At 45.3% G+C, this 16,284-nt stretch overlaps 1 protein-coding gene across 2 annotated transcripts in view; it reads right to left on the minus strand.

The window, feature by feature from the left end:
• Positions 1–13,819: 13,819 nt before the first annotated feature.
• Positions 13,820–16,284, minus strand: part of LOC128702608 (pupal cuticle protein 36) — a 36,820-nt gene continuing 34,355 nt past the window's right edge. For both annotated transcript variants that reach the window (XM_053796919.2, XM_070101837.1), the window contains exons 2-4: positions 15,720–15,897; positions 14,825–15,483; positions 13,820–14,711 (exon numbers count right to left, since the gene is read on the minus strand). In XM_053796919.2, coding sequence (XP_053652894.2) covers positions 14,009–14,711; positions 14,825–15,483; positions 15,720–15,728 — 1,371 coding nt within the window. In that variant the 5' untranslated portion in view covers positions 15,729–15,897 and the 3' untranslated portion in view covers positions 13,820–14,008. The remainder of the gene's footprint in view (positions 14,712–14,824; positions 15,484–15,719; positions 15,898–16,284) is intronic.

Below are 16,284 nucleotides of genomic sequence, written 5' to 3' on the forward strand. Positions count from 1 at the left end.
GACAGGACATCTCCACTGCCTCCAACCGCCTCCTCGCTGCAGCATTTACAACCCAACCTTCACACCCATATAAGAGTGTTGGTGCCATTATACTCTAGTACATTCCCTTCTTTGCCTCCACAGATACCTCAACGCACCTCTATATATAAAGGATGGGATGATACCCCCTTTCCGGCAGATTCCGATATATTTCCTATATATTTTTAATTTTAATATTATAGCATATTCAATATATAAGACAATGTTTATTACACAAGAACTAATGGGTATTAAATAACAGAGAAAGGTTAAACATTAAATAACTTAATTGCTCATTACTTGGCCTATTGTGTTAGTTGCTGGTTGTCAAAGGTACTCGTCTATGTGTGTGTGTGTGTGTGTGTGTGTGTGTGTGTGTGTGTGTGTGTGTGTGTGTGTGTGTGTGTGTGTACGCACGGACACACATCAGGAGCTATGAATCGACCCTTGCAACCAGAATTAGGAGAGTACTATTAGGTGAGCACGCGCGCACGCACACACACACACACACACACACACACACACACACACACACACACACACACACACACACACAACTGCTGTTTAGCCACATTAGGAGAAAGACAACAGTCAAAGATCAGGTGATCAGGCTGAGGAAAGAAGGTGGGGAACTCACAAGAAACGATCAAGAGGTATGTGAGGAGCTCAACATGAGATTTAAGGAAGTATTCACAGTGGAGACAGAAAGACTCTGGGAAGACAGGACAGAGGGGGATACCAACAGGGAATAGACCAACAAGTGCTGGATGATATGCCCCCAATGAGGAGGAGGTGAAGAAGCTGCTAAGTGACCTTGAGACCTCAAAGGCAATGGGACCGGACATCTCCCCGTGGGTCCTCAGGGAGGGAGCAGATATACTGTGTGTGCCATTAACCACAATCAACACATCCCTTGAAACTGGGCAACTACCCGAGGTATTGAAGACCGCAAATGTAGTTCCCGTTTTTAAGAAAGGAGACAAAAGAGGCACTAAATTACAGACCGGTGTCACTGACGTGTATAACATGCAAAGTCATGGAGAAGATTATCAGGAGAGTGGTGGAGCACCTGGAACAGAACATGATTATAAACGATAACCAGCACGGATTCATGGAAGGCAAATCCTGTGTCACAAACGTACTGGAGTTCTATGACAAAGTTACAGAAGTGCGACACGAGAGAGAGGGGTGGGTTGATTGCATTTTCTTGGACTGCAAGAAGGCCTTCGACACAGTTCCTCACAAGAGACTAGTGCAGAAACTAGAGGATCAGGCGCGTATAACAGGAGGGGCACTGCAATGGATCAGAGAATACCTGACAGGGAGGCAACAACGAGTCATGGTACGGGATGAGGTATCACAGTGGGCACCTGTGACGAGCGGGGTCCCACAGGGGTCGGTCCTAGTACCGACCCCTTGGTATATGTGAATGGCATGATGGAAGGGATAGACTCAGAGGTGTCCCTGTTCGCAGATATGAAGTTAATGAGAATTAAATCAGATGAGGATCAGGCAGGACTTCAAAGAGACCTGGACAGGCTAGACACTTGGTCCAGCAACTGGCTTCTTGAATTCAACCCCGCCAAATGCAAAGTCATGAAGATCGGAGAAGGGCAAAGAAGACCGCAGACAGAGTATAGGCTAGGTGGCCAAAGGCTGCAAACCTCGCTCAAGGAAAAAGATCTTGGGGCGATCATAACACAGAGCACATCTCCAGAGGCACACATAAACCAGATAACTGCTGCAGCATATGGGCGCCTGGCAAACCTGAGAATAGCGTTCCTATACCTTAGTAAGGAATCGTTCAAGACACTGTACACTGTGTACGTCAGGCCCATACTGGAGTATGCAGCACCAGTTTGGAACCCACACCTGGTCAAGCATGTCAAGAAATTAGAGAAAGTGCAAAGGTTTGCAACAAGGCTAGTTCCGGAGCTCAGGGGTATGTCCTACGATGATAGGTTGAGGGAAATCGGACTGACGACATTGGAGGACAGGAGGGCCAGGGGAGACATGTTAACGAGACACAAAATACTGCGTGGAATAGATAATGTGAACAGAGACAGGATGTTCCAGAGAGGGGACACAGAAACAAGAGGTCACAATTGGAAGCTGAAGACTCAGACGAGTCAGAGGGATGTTAGGAAGTATTTCTTCAGTCATAGAGTCATCAGGAAGTAGAATAGCCTAGCAAGTGATGTAGTGGAGGCAGCAGCCATACATAGCTTTAAGACGAGGTATGACAAAGCTCAAGAAACAGAGAGGACCTAGTAGCGATCAGTGAAGAGGCGGGGCCAAGAGCCGAGTCTCGACCCCTGCAACCACAATTAGGCGAGTACAATTAGGTGAGTACACACGCATAGCTTTAAGATGAAGTATGATGAAGCTCATGGAGCAGGGAAAGAGAGGACCTAGTAGCACTCAGTGAAGAGGCGGGGCCAGGAGCTGAGTCTCGACCCCTGCAACCACAATTAGGTGAATACAATTAGGTGGGTACACACACACACACACACAAACTCGCCTCTGTGTGTGTGTGTCCGTGCGTACACATATACACATTCACTATCAACAAGTGCCTTTGACAACCAGTAACTAACACAGCAGGCCAAGTAATAACAGTCTCTCAGAGAAATTAAGTTATTTAATATTTAACCTATAAATTTGATTACAGGAAGCGCGTTCCTCTGCTTGTACAGCAACTCTGAACTTGATGTCGTCCTTCATCAAGCACTGCATTAGTTTGCCTCTTGTTCGTCCCCATTCGAAAATCTGTAGAATCTAATTCTCCTTCATTACAAACCCGTCCATATATACTCTGTTTCCGTTATCACTTGTACCATCTTTATGACCCTAAAATCTATAGAATAAATACTTATGTAAAATTGGTTCTATCAGTCGTTGCCTTTTTTTTCTTAAGTTCTTTGTAACACGATTGCAAGCAAACCATGGAACGGGAGGGGTTTAAACCCCACCCATTCCATGGTTTAAGTTCCTTTAATCTTTTCCTTCAGGATCTAGTTGCTGACCCTGAATCTGCCGGCTTTTTCATTTCACTCGATTGTTTTCCCTGTGATCTTAGGAGGTGCCGGGGACTGAAACATGTTCCTTCTTCCTTAATCTTTTCAAAATTTCTTATGTCTGCTAAGGATATGAGCTTCCACTTGAGAATTTTCCATCACACTCACATTCTATGTACACTGATGAATGAAACACTTGCGCAAAACGTTACGCCAGCAAGTGGTTTCCTCAGTCTAATACAGAGAAGAACGGTGGAAGATGAGGAGTTTGAGGTAATCAGTCCCTCAGCCTGTAATGAGTTCAATCTAACAGCCTTAATAAAAGTATAGCATATGCTCGGAGAAAGGGCTTATGTACTGCAGACAGGCCAGGCGAAGCAGTCTGATACAGGGAATTATTCTACACTTGCCTAAGCTATAGGCATGAACTACTTCCACCTGTCCATTTTTCCATGGTGACACCGCCCACGACTGCTTCATCTCGCATGTCTAACATATGCTGTATTATCATCAATATTGATGGGCTGAACATATCGACTTTAGGCTAAGGGACTGGTTACCTCAAACTCCTCATCTTTCACCTTTCTTCTCTGTATTGGACTGAGGAAGCCACTGACCAGTGAAATGTTTCCACAATAAAGATACTCAAATGTTGCAATCATCTGATCCATTTGCATAACTATGGAGTACGATACCCAGCAATGTTTACTGAGAGTGCAGTACCAGGGGCACTTACCGGATACAGCTAGCATTGTCATTGCAGATTTATACTCACTTGCACCTGTCATCAACATTGGTTCTCATCCCTCGTCTTCCTTTACTGAAGTGGCTGCTCTCTCAGTGCAACATGAGCTCTTCGCAACAATCTCGTCACATTTAGCACAGTGTTGTGTCTTCTGCAAGAAGATCTGGGTCTCGAAGCATTCTGGAATCAGGGGGACAAACTTGCAGGTTCCTCGTTATGCGGTTCACCATCTATCAATACCCATTGCAGTTTCCAGACCATCGTAGGCCCTAGGCATACATTCCTTCTTTGGCACCTGTCTCTTCGGGAAAAAAATTATTGCCATACCACAGTATGTACATCATACGTTTTCATTATTTAATTGCTATTATTTTCACAGCTGAAAGTTGCATTTAATGCATCCTTTTTGCTTACATTTTAACCACATTCTCCAGAGGATTGGAAAATTTTAAACTTTGTCCATGATTTAAGTTTACAGTTGATATATTATTTTTAACTTACAAAAATGTAATTTATATTATGAATTTTGAGTTTATCGTTGGATTTTTAAGTTTTCGGATGCATTTTTAGTTCTCAAAATTTTTCGTTCTTGTCGAAGTATTGACATGTGGAACTGGGTGTATTATGCAGACGTTTCGCCCACCAGTGGCTTCATCAATACAAAACCCAGTTATTGAGCACGTGTCTTTATACTTCAACTTGTCGGTATTACGTACCACTGATGTTAATATGTCTTGTGACTAATGGATAATATAGTCCTGTCAATGTCTCGCTGAACACTGTACTTGTCACACTATTTTATACTTTTCTCTCTTAACATTCAGGAACGATGGCGTCGTTGTTGAGCCGTTACGGAATAACTGTTCTTGATCACCCCACAGCTGAATTCTTGAGCGACATCTTGACATCGTTGTCACAAACTGGGGAAAGGTTCGCGCAGCTGCGTACTGGATAAACAAGATTTGCAAGGGTCAAGCGCATTTTTTAGTGATTATCATTTATCAAAGATAACCTGGAATTAGTTGCCTCTTTTAACGCCAGGACGCCATCTTGCCTCATTTCCTTTCGGGATGTATTATTACATTTAGGGAAATTCGCTAAAGCCGCAGGGGGCCATACAACGCCTGTCGCATTGAAGAGAGCTTCTTCCAGAGCTGTGGTAAATGGCACTAGTGTACAGTTCAGAACATTTATTAATAAATGTCCTGAACTAAAAGGTGTCCTTTTCCACAGTTTGTCGGTATTATCATTCCTTTTGCAACCTGCTTTCAGTGTTGCATTCACCTGTATCCGACTGAGGAAGCTGTTGTGCAGGCGAAGCCTCTCGCCGATAAAGATAAATGCGCCAGCACCTGAGTATGATATCGGTATTGTATACCATTAATAATACCTTCTCACTCATATTTATTCAGTCTATTCTTTTTAATAAATCAGAGTTTAATCTTCACTGACCATTGGCACATTGTTCCACTCGGCTACAACTCGATTAACGAGTTAATACTTTCCGAATATCCTTCTGAATCTCGATATATCCAATTTAAATCAATTCTGAGTTCTTTCCTGACTGTATGTCTTTAGTACTTATTTTAATATCGCTTATATTTATGGCAGTCTTTCCCTTGTACATGTCAGTGGTACATCATTCCACGTCACCCCCCCCTCAAGGGAGGTTCCTTGATGCTGGTGAGGGGCTCTTGATCTAGGGAATTGGATCTGTGCTCTGGTTCCCAGAATTGAACCTGAATACCTTCCATTCCCCCCCACCTGGCAGATGCACTGTATATAATCCTATGGGTTTAGTGCTTCCTATGATTATAATAATCCACGTCACCCCAGAGTGAAGGTTCAGAGCTCCCATCCCGTCTCCGTGATTCCCCATACAATGGATCATTATAGTCATAGTCCCACTGTATGTTCTCCAGTGGAACTAGATCCACTCTGCAGTAGTAAGGAGATAAAGACAGAGCCGCAGAATCCAGGGCCATACTAGTGATACACAGAACTGTAAAATAACCTTTGGATTCCCGTCACTTACACTTCATAAGGAACCAGAAACGCCTGTAACACCTGGGTATCTATTTGAAGGAGTTTCACCAACCAGTGGCTTTATCAGTTCAATACATGATATGGGAAGACAGTAGAGGATGAAGTAATCAGTCCCTCAACCTGGAAGTCAGTGCTTAAGACCTTAGACTCAGCGATCATGAATAAAACGGGAAAAAATTACATTTGATAAATATGTTCGTAACTACATCGTGCAATTGATAAATAAAATGATTGAATCTGAGTGTCGCCATTACTACAACACTGCTATAACATGTGTTAATACTGCAACTCTCGTCACTCTTCCAACTACCAGTGAAACAGCTGGCATGTCTTGCCTCAGCGTTATATAAAATATGTGAATATACAATATATACGGAAAATATTTTGTACTTTTATGACTTACGAAATATAACATGATTGCAAACCACTGAACGGGCTGGGTTTAAACCCATAGTGTCATGTAGGGGGGTAATGATTGAATAGGATATAAGTGGGGAATATGGGAGTAAGCGGGGGGAGTCAGTAGGTAGGGGACAGGCGAGGTGGTAGGAGTGAGGTAGGTAGATAATGTAAGGTCAGTGGTGACCTTCACGACACTCATTAACTCTACACTACTCTCTAACATATGCCTCGCCCACTCTTCACTCATATAAACATAATAAAATATAAGAAAAAGAATAAATAACGGTGGGACAGTGAATATTATTATTCTACTCAAACACAGTTTATTATTACGTCTTTGTACAATAATATATTTGGGAACAGAACATTATTGTGGTTTAGATAAATGGGGTGGTACACATAAGCAGTGAGACAGGGAATACAATCAACTTGACGAAACTGAATATAACTTACAATATAGCACAGAGGACAGTTCACTACAGGAAGCCACAGGTCCCAAGACCTACACGGCACGAGTACGACGCCAAGCCAGTACTCTGCCCAGTGCCTCCAACAGTCTCCTCCAGAGACTTCAGCAGCCTTCTCCCGAGCCCTGCACCCCAGCAGCAGCTCCTCTCGAAGTCTCTGCTCGGAGCTCTGCACCCCATCAGCAGCTCCGCTCGAATCTCTGCTCAGAGCTCTGCACCCAGGCCAGTGCTCTGCCCGAATCTCTCGATCATGCTCTTCCTTGGGCTTTTATGGTGGTCCAAGCACCCTCCACAACCACGTGTTGCGACCTGACGCCTAGGTCTGAGGCGTCAAGAACAAAAGACCTCAGACGTGGGCGTGGCTACAGACGCCTGCCAAGGCAAGGTGTGACCATATAATTGGTCAAATTAGGTCTCCCCAGAGACCTCACAAGCCCAGCTGGACTACATCACATCCCCCTTTCTCCCCAAATTTAAAATATCTGAGAACTAGGACAATTTGTCCTAGTTATTAGACTATTTTAATCCTTATCCCTTAAATCTATTACAATACAAAGACAAAATTATACATAATACAATTATATTTCCCTCAACCTCTTCAACTACCACAAGGCAGCATAATCAGTACCTCTGGCAGTTGGCCAGCATAATAGTCGCTCTCTGGTGCAAAGCCTCCTTACCCGTCATTTCTCCTTAAACCTAACTATCGGGCTCCAGTGCCTTCCCTACTTCTACTAGAAATGCACTAGCCAATGCTAGTCACCCTCGCACGTTAACCATTGGGCCAAACCTCTCTAGGCTTCTATGGCGTGGAAAACTGCTCCAACGGGTTGCATTCTTTCAAGTAACTGCAACTGGACCACTTCACGACCACCAAGGTCGCATTTTCGGCACACTTCACATGCACACTACAACAACATCTGAAAATCGAGACAGGGCAGGCATCGCAGCTAAGACCCTCCATTATCCTATGCCATTACTAGGATTCACTGGCCTCATAAAACAAGGCGGCCATAATCACTGGACCGTATTCAAGGTCACCTTATTTCACACAGGTAACACTAACACTTCTGGCAAGTCAAAGTAGGCTGGGGACATCTCACACTCTTAATTGTCTCTCATGGCTGGCAGGGCATCCCCGCATACCTGTCGCACAGGTCGACCAGCAAGGCAGGACACACCTCCATGCCGCCCTTGAAAGCAGGCTGGTCCCAGCAGCTGGAGTCCATCTCCGCGGCTCACGTCCTTCCACATCTCTGAGGATGGCAACTCCTTCATAGTAGATTCTCCTGTCCTGGCACACCAGCCAGAATCCCTCACACACCACTGCAGCATCCCCGCCATCTCCTCTTGAGCTAGGCAGCATCGCAGCATCACAGCACGGCCACAGCATATCCATCATCACAGCACGGCCGTATCACAGCAGCACATAGCACGGCCGTATCACAGCAGCACACAGCACGGCCACAGCATCGCAGCACGGCTACAACATCGCAGCACGGTCCCAGCATCACAGCACGGCCGCAGCGTCTCAACATCACAGCACGGCCGCAGCATCTCAACATCACAGCAGCACACAGCACGGCCACAGCATTGCAGCAGGGCTACAGCATCTTAGCACGGCCACAGCATAGCAGCACGGCTACAGCATCTCAGCAGCATCACAGCAGCCGACATCAGCAGTAGCAGGCTATGGTCAGTTGCTCGAGGTGAGGTGAGGTCACTTCAGGTCATCAACAGCAGGTGCGGTCACCCATCCCTGGCAACTGCGAGTAACTGGCGGTCCGTGGGTGATGGTCACAGAGGCTGGGTGACGCAGACAGACACCCACTACACTGGATGACAGACCAGGGCAGCAATACATCTACTGGGGCACATCAGCTGGGTGACTGGGCATATCAGCTGGGTGACTGGGCACATCAGGTGGACAGCAATTATAGGCAACTCTTCAATGGGTGACAGTTGTGGGTAAGTCTTCCAAGGCGGGCTGGGTGACTTCTCATTCCTCTGTAAATATTCAATTTCGGCCAGTAATTGCTTCCCCCAAAAGTCTCACCCAAATACTGATATTCTCCACCATTTATCTCTAACCAACAACCAACTCCACCAAATATAATATTACACCCAAACAATTATTCAGACCCACCGTCAAAAAAGGACAGTTAAGGTTACTAGGATTATAATATCATACAGATATTCACTTTAGATTTTACACACACAAGAAAAAAAAGTGGTAGCAAATGGTAGCATAACAAGTATAACCGAGCAGTCAAAAATAAGGCACATGGGACTGGTTCCTACTATAAAAATAATAAGAACCACCACCGCTTAGACACCATGTCATGTAGGGGGGTAATGATTGAATAGGATATAAGTGGGGAATATGGGAGTAAGGGATTATGTAGGCAGGACAGGCGAAGCAGTAGGAGGGATGAGTGCGGAGGTAGGTAATGTGAGGTCACTGGTGACCACAACTTCACCTCTCATTACTCTACCCGCCACACAACACTACTCACCCTCTCACTACTTTAACTAAACATAAATAAATGGAGAAAATAACGGGGAAAGTGAATATTATTATTCTACTCAAACACAGTTTATTATTACGTCTTTGTACAATAATATATTTGGGAACAGAACATTATTGTGGTTTAGATAAATGGGGTGGTACACATAAGCAGTGAGACAGGGAATACAATCAACTTGACGAAACTGAATATAACTTACAATATAGCACAGAGGACAGTTCACTACAGGAAGCCACAGGTCCCAAGACCTACACGGCACGAGTACGACGCCAAGCCAGTACTCTGCCCAGTGCCTCCAACAGTCTCCTCCAGAGACTTCAGCAGCCTTCTCCCGAGCCCTGCACCCCAGCAGCAGCTCCGCTCGAATCTCTGCTCAGAGCTCTGCACCCAGGCCAGAGCTCTGCCCGAATCTCTCGATCATGCTCTTCCTTGGGCTTTTATGGTGGTCCAAGCACCCTCCACAACCACGTGTTGCGACCTGACGCCTAGGTCTGAGGCGTCAAGAACAAAAGACCTCAGACGTGGGCGTGGCTACAGACGCCTGCCAAGGCAAGGTGTGACCATATAATTGGTCAAATTAGGTCTCCCCAGAGACCTCACAAGCCCAGCTGGACTACATCACAATAGCGATCTTTAGGACTCATTCGCCATGAGTTCAAATCCCACCCGTTCCGTGGTTTACTATACTTTCAGTTCACATGATTACGAGGGGTAATATTCCCTAATATTAAATACAAGTCTAAATTATCAAGATGATGAAATTATGACACATACAAGATGCGCCCAAACTCGGAAAATCCGGAAATGACGAATGGTCGTAATGGAGAGGAAATCGTCAGGGTCTCGGGTAGGTCGTCTGGTTCTTAACGAAGTACAGAGTAGGGGGGGAGGGGGGAGGGGGGGAGGGGTAGTTTCAAGGAAGTCGCTAGGTACAAAAAACTCTCAGTAACTTGTTTGTAACATAAGTTGATAAAGCATTGATAATTAACAATTCATTTTAAATGCGGATTATTCAGCGGAAGACGTGGTGGAGGTTCGGTCCTCTGTGAACGCCAGACAGATGCGCTTCCTATTTGTACCCGGTCATATGGCAGGGTACAAATAGGAAAAAGTGTACCCGGTCATATGGCAGGGTACAAATAGGAAAAAGTGTACCCGGTCATATGGCAGGGTACAAATAGGAAAAAGTGTACCCAGTCATATGGCAGGGTACAAATAGGAAAAAGTGTACCCGGTCATATGGCAGGGTACAAATAGGAAAAAGTGTACCCGGTCATATGGCAGGGTACAAATAGGAAAAAGTGTACCCGACCATATGGCAGGGTACAAATAGGAAAAAGTGTACCCGACCATATGGCAGGGTACAAATAGGAAAAAGTATACCCGGTCATATGGCAGGGTACAAATAGGAAAAAGTATACCCGGTCATATGGCAGGGTACAAATAGGAAAAAGTGTACCCGGTCATATGGCAGGGTACAAATAGAAAAAAGTATACCCGGTCATATGGCAGGGTACAAATAGGAAAAAGTGTACCCGGTCATATGGTCAGGTACAAATAGGAAAAAGTGTACCCGGTCATATGGCAGGGTACAAATAGGAAAAAGTATACCCGGTCATATGGCAGGGTACAAATAGGAAAAAGTATACCCGGTCATATGGCAGGGTACAAATAGGAAAAAGTGTACCCGGCCATATGGCAGGGTACAAATAGGAAAAAGTATACCCGGTCATATGGCAGGGTACAAATAGGAAAAAGTGTACCCGGTCATATGGCAGGGTACAAATAGGAAAAAGTGTACCCGACCATATGGCAGGGTACAAATAGGAAAAAGTGTACCCGACCATATGGCAGGGTACAAATAGGAAAAAGTATACCCGGTCATATGGCAGGGTACAAATAGGAAAAAGTATACCCGGTCATATGGCAGGGTACAAATAGGAAAAAGTGTACCCGGTCATATGGCAGGGTACAAATAGAAAAAAGTATACCCGGTCATATGGCAGGGTACAAATAGGAAAAAGTGTACCCGGTCATATGGTCAGGTACAAATAGGAAAAAGTGTACCCGGTCATATGGCAGGGTACAAATAGGAAAGTATACCCGGTCATATGGCAGGGTACAAATAGGAAAAAGTATACCCGGTCATATGGCAGGGTACAAATAGGAAAAAGTGTACCCGGTCATATGGCAGGGTACAAATAGGAAAAAGTATACCCGGTCATATGGCAGGGTACAAATAGGAAAAAGTATACCCGGTCATATGGCAGGGTACAAATAGGAAAAAGTGTACCCGGTCATATGGCAGGGTACAAATAGGAAAAAGTATACCCGGTCATATGGCAGGGTACAAATAGGAAAAAGTGTACCCGGTCATATGGCAGGGTACAAATAGGAAAAAGTGTACCCGGTCATATGGCAGGGTACAAATAGGAAAAAGTATACCCGGTCATATGGCAGGGTACAAATAGGAAAAAGTATACCCGGTCATATGGCAGGGTACAAATAGGAAAAAGTGTACCCGACCATATGGCAGGGTACAAATAGGAAAAAGTGTACCCGGTCATATGGTCAGGTACAAATAGAAAAAAGTGTACCCGGTCATACGGTCGGGTACACACTCTTGTCTGAGTTCGTTGGTTTGAACCTACATCGTTCGAATGAAAAAATACGTTAATATTTTTGAAAAAAAAAACATCTGCCAGAATCACATGATTCAATTTCCACACATCGATTCCAGAGGAACTTCCATAATAGAAGACACCTCTGTCTTCTGACACTGCTAATTATTATTCATGGGAAGAGCTAAATCCGTGAGGGTCATGCTGTTTCCAGCACTACTACGACAACTTTCCTTTATTCTGAATTTCCAGTATCAGGGCTCAGACAGAAATAATTCGGTAATTAAGTATTGAACGGTAGTAAAATACCTTGACTGAAATGCCATTAAAAGGGTGAATTTAGCTACTTAGCTAACAATATAAATTTAATGGCTTTAATTAGAAGGGTTACAAAATAATAACTTTAAACTGGTCAATTATACGTTCTTAATAAAAAAAATCCAATTAATTAATTGGCATTCAGCTTCGAACGAGATGAGGTCTAGAATTTGCAATTGAAGCAGATGCAGATGTTGCTTCTTTGATTATACATCCTTGATCCGTCAACAATATTGCTTCCAGTTATTTGCTAACATTACACAAGAACTAATATCTGGGTTGAGGGCAGATTTGCCGAACCAGCGAGAGAATTTTTCTACAAATGAGCCGTGTTATTTAATTTCCCAGACGATTAATGCAACATTCTGGAACAACCCAATCCGAAGTCTTCAAGCATTTTTGATTACAACGTCTAATGCAGGAAGGTTGTAAAGCCTCACCTGCATGAAAGCCATCATAATGTATATGCAGTTGTAGGTTAGTAGACGACTCTCAGATACTCTCATTCTGCCTCTGGTAAATAACAGGAGTGTTCATACATAAGGTGGGGTTATTTAATGAGTTCACTGAACACCTAGTGGTGGTGTTTACTGCAGACAGGACGTGAGTTGCACAGTGGTACTTTACAGTCCACCTGGTGGTGGGGGTTTGGTCTTGCTGGAGGTAATATTTCCACTGAGAGTTACTGTTCTATACACCTAATTGAGAGTAAAACTAAGTATTAAATTCACTTATAAAAACTTGTCCAGGAGGATGACAACTACCACACAGCAACTACTCACCACAGTCAGGTAGACATCACACAGCAACCACTCACCACAGTCAGGTACTCATCATTCATCTACCACTCACCACAGTCAGGAACCAATCACACAGCAACCACTCACCAGAGTCAGGTAGCCATCATACATCTACCACTCGCCACAGTTTGGTAACAACCAACATACAGCAACCACTCACCACAGTCAGGTAACAACCAACACACAGCAACCACTCATCGCAGTCAGGTAGCCATCACACAGCAACCACTCACCACAGTCAGGTAACCAACACACAGCAACCACTCATCACAATCAGGTAGCCATCACACAGCAACCACCACAGTCAGGTAACCAACACACAGCAACCACTCATCGCAGTCAGGTAGCCATCACACAGCAACCACTCACCACAGCCAGGTTAACAACTATCACAGCTGCCACTCACCACAGTCAGGCTAGTAACCACTCACTAGTCAGGTAACAACCATCACAGATCTACCACTCACCACAGTCAGGAAACATCCATCACACATCTACCACTCACCACAGTCAGGTAACAAGCATCACACAGGTGCTACTCACTAAAGCAAGTAACAACCACCACACTTACCACTCATCACAAACATAAGATAAGGTAGGAAGACACTGTGGAGATATGCGTAGGTCGACACAGAAAGGCTCACGGTGCAGTTTCCATGATCACTTGAGTGTACTTAAGTTATCATGAAAAACGTATATACATTTGATCACAATGACAAATATGATGAACGCATAGACTATCCTCCATCTAAAAAGCATTATTAAAAAAGTGACTATTGCTTCATAAGTTTTTCTAGGAATACGATTTTTTCCTCGAAATTATATATTGTTGGATTTTAAAAGTAAAGCATATATCAGATCATTTTATTTTTACTAAATACGTAAAAGTAAGAGTAATAAGCGTATTGTCCGAGCGACGGCAGAAGATGTAACTTAAGATAAAAACTAACTTAGCGTTACTGACACATGAAAGTCATCACACAAATCAATGAGGTTTCAAGCGAGAAAATTTCTAATGAATGACAGGAGAATTATGGGGTCACTGCTTATGGGGCGCCGTAAAGTCTACTGGGAGCCGCAGGAGAGCCACCACGACTTGGGCTTCCGAAGCCAGCACCAGGTGCACCGCCAAAGGCAGCACCAGGTGCGCCGCCAAAGGCAGCACCAGGTGCGCCGCCAAAGGCAGCACCAGGTGCGCCGCCAAAGGCAGCACCAGGTGCGCCGCCAAAGGCAGCACCAGGTGCGCCGCCAAAGGCAGCACTAGGTGCGCCGCCAAAGGCAGCACCAGGTGCGCCGCCAAAGCCAGCACCAGGTGCGCCACCAAAGCCACCAGCAGGTGCGCCGCCAAAGCCACCAGCAGGTGCGCCGCCAAAGCCACCAGCAGGTGCGCCGCCAAAGCCACCAGCAGGTGCGCCGCCAAAGCCACCAGCAGGTGCGCCGCCAAAGCCACCAGCAGGTGCGCCGCCAAAGCCACCAGCAGGTGCGCCGCCAAAGCCACCAGCAGGTGCGCCGCCAAAGCCACCAGCAGGTGCTCCAGTAAATTGAGTGGTGGAACCTGAAGCAACGCCGTATGATCCACGTCCACCTGCAGCAGCTGCGGCAGCATCTTCCCGACGAGCCTTCTCGATCTGGGCGATAGCGTGGGCGGGAAGAGGATGGGGCGTGGGCACCAGGTCAGACTCCACGCGGTAACCACCTTCATCTGCTACGAAGTTGAATACAGCGGGAGTTCCATCAGGGAAAGTAAATCTGAAACACAAAACTCTGCAGTTAGATTCATTATCAAAAGTGAATTTTCCACATTCCAAGAAAAACATTATACCCTTAGTCTGTGATTCACTGTTGAACTATAGATTACTCACGACCATCCTCCCTGAGCTGCCACAGCGCCAGTTGGACCCTGAGGGGCACCTTTCTCGTGGCGACTGATGCCATCACCAGTCTCAAAGTTGAAATTGTAGTTTCCATACGCATCAGGTCCCTGACGGTCGTCTCTTAAGATGGGGACTACGGGACCTGAAGGTTTGTAACCTCCACTGAAGGAACTTGCGCTTCCAGCTCCCCCAAAACCTGCACCAACTGAGCCTCCAAAGGCTCCACCAGCTGGCCTTCCAAAACCTCCCCCAGAACCTCCGTAGGCTCCACCAGCTGGCCTCCCAAAGCTTCCCCCAGCAGAGCTTCCGAAGGCTCCACCAGCTGGCCTTCCAAAGCTTCCCCCAGCAGAACCTCCGAAGGCTCCACCAGCTGGCCTACCAAAGCTTCCTCTAGCAGAACCTCCGTAGGCTCCACCAGTTGGCCTTCCAGAGCCTCCAACAGAACCTCCGAAGGCTCCACCGGCCGATCCTCCAAAAATTCCACTAGCTGAGGTCCCAAAGCCTGCTGATGTTCCTCCGAAACCAGCTGCCGAGCTTCTAACTGACGAAGTGCCGAAGCTTCCACTAGTTCTGGCTGGTGCTCCGTAAAAAGTCGACGGGAGGTTTTCTGCCCCCACAAGAGCCAACAAGGTGCACAATATCACTTTCTGCAGAACAAAAAACAATATACTTAACTTTCCGATGCCTTCTAAATTTAGCTTAAAAGACATTAACATCACTTTTGCACTGCGTTTCTTATAGGTTTTGAAAGAAGCGATTTATAAAAAAACGGAAGTGTTACATAAAGCGTTACACAAATGGAAGCTGGCACTAATATTTTCAATCGCTTCTAGACATAGTTCATACATTTGAGACTGGTATTAGGTGTAGAAGTATATCTTACCAAGATCATGTTGGCGTCAAGAGACAGCTGAGAGTGGCGTATCACAAGTGTGTTGAGTCTTATATACCCGACCAGATCATCTCCATCAGAAAGGTGAAGGACGCATGGAAAACGAATCAGGTGTGTGTATGATCTCACACGAAGTCTTACACAAAACTGATCTCTTTTTTGTTTTTCACTCTTTCCAAAAAACAGAAAAGCCGTTTTTTAAAAAAAAGGGTTATCTTGATATGTTAAATATCTTTGTTTATATACATATATAATGAACCAAATCATCGTATCTCCGCTGTGTTTACCTACAAAATATCAAGATTATGAGAGTGGCAGCAGGAAACAGGTTGTTATTGACATAATTGCATAACAGACAGTACGATAGCAATCACGTGTGTGTGTGGAGGGGGGGGTTGTAAGTAATTACCTATCTGTGATTGCAGGGGCAGAGTCTCAGCTCCTGGCCCGGCCTATCCTCTTACCTCTATTGCGTTTCCCTTCTGGCTGCCTGAGCTTTGTTATACCTCTGCATAAAAGTACGCATGAGTCCTGCCTCCACCACTTCGCAGTCTAC

This window comes from Cherax quadricarinatus, chromosome 79 (assembly GCF_038502225.1).
Source record: "Cherax quadricarinatus isolate ZL_2023a chromosome 79, ASM3850222v1, whole genome shotgun sequence".
NCBI classification, from domain to species: domain Eukaryota; kingdom Metazoa; phylum Arthropoda; class Malacostraca; order Decapoda; family Parastacidae; genus Cherax; species Cherax quadricarinatus.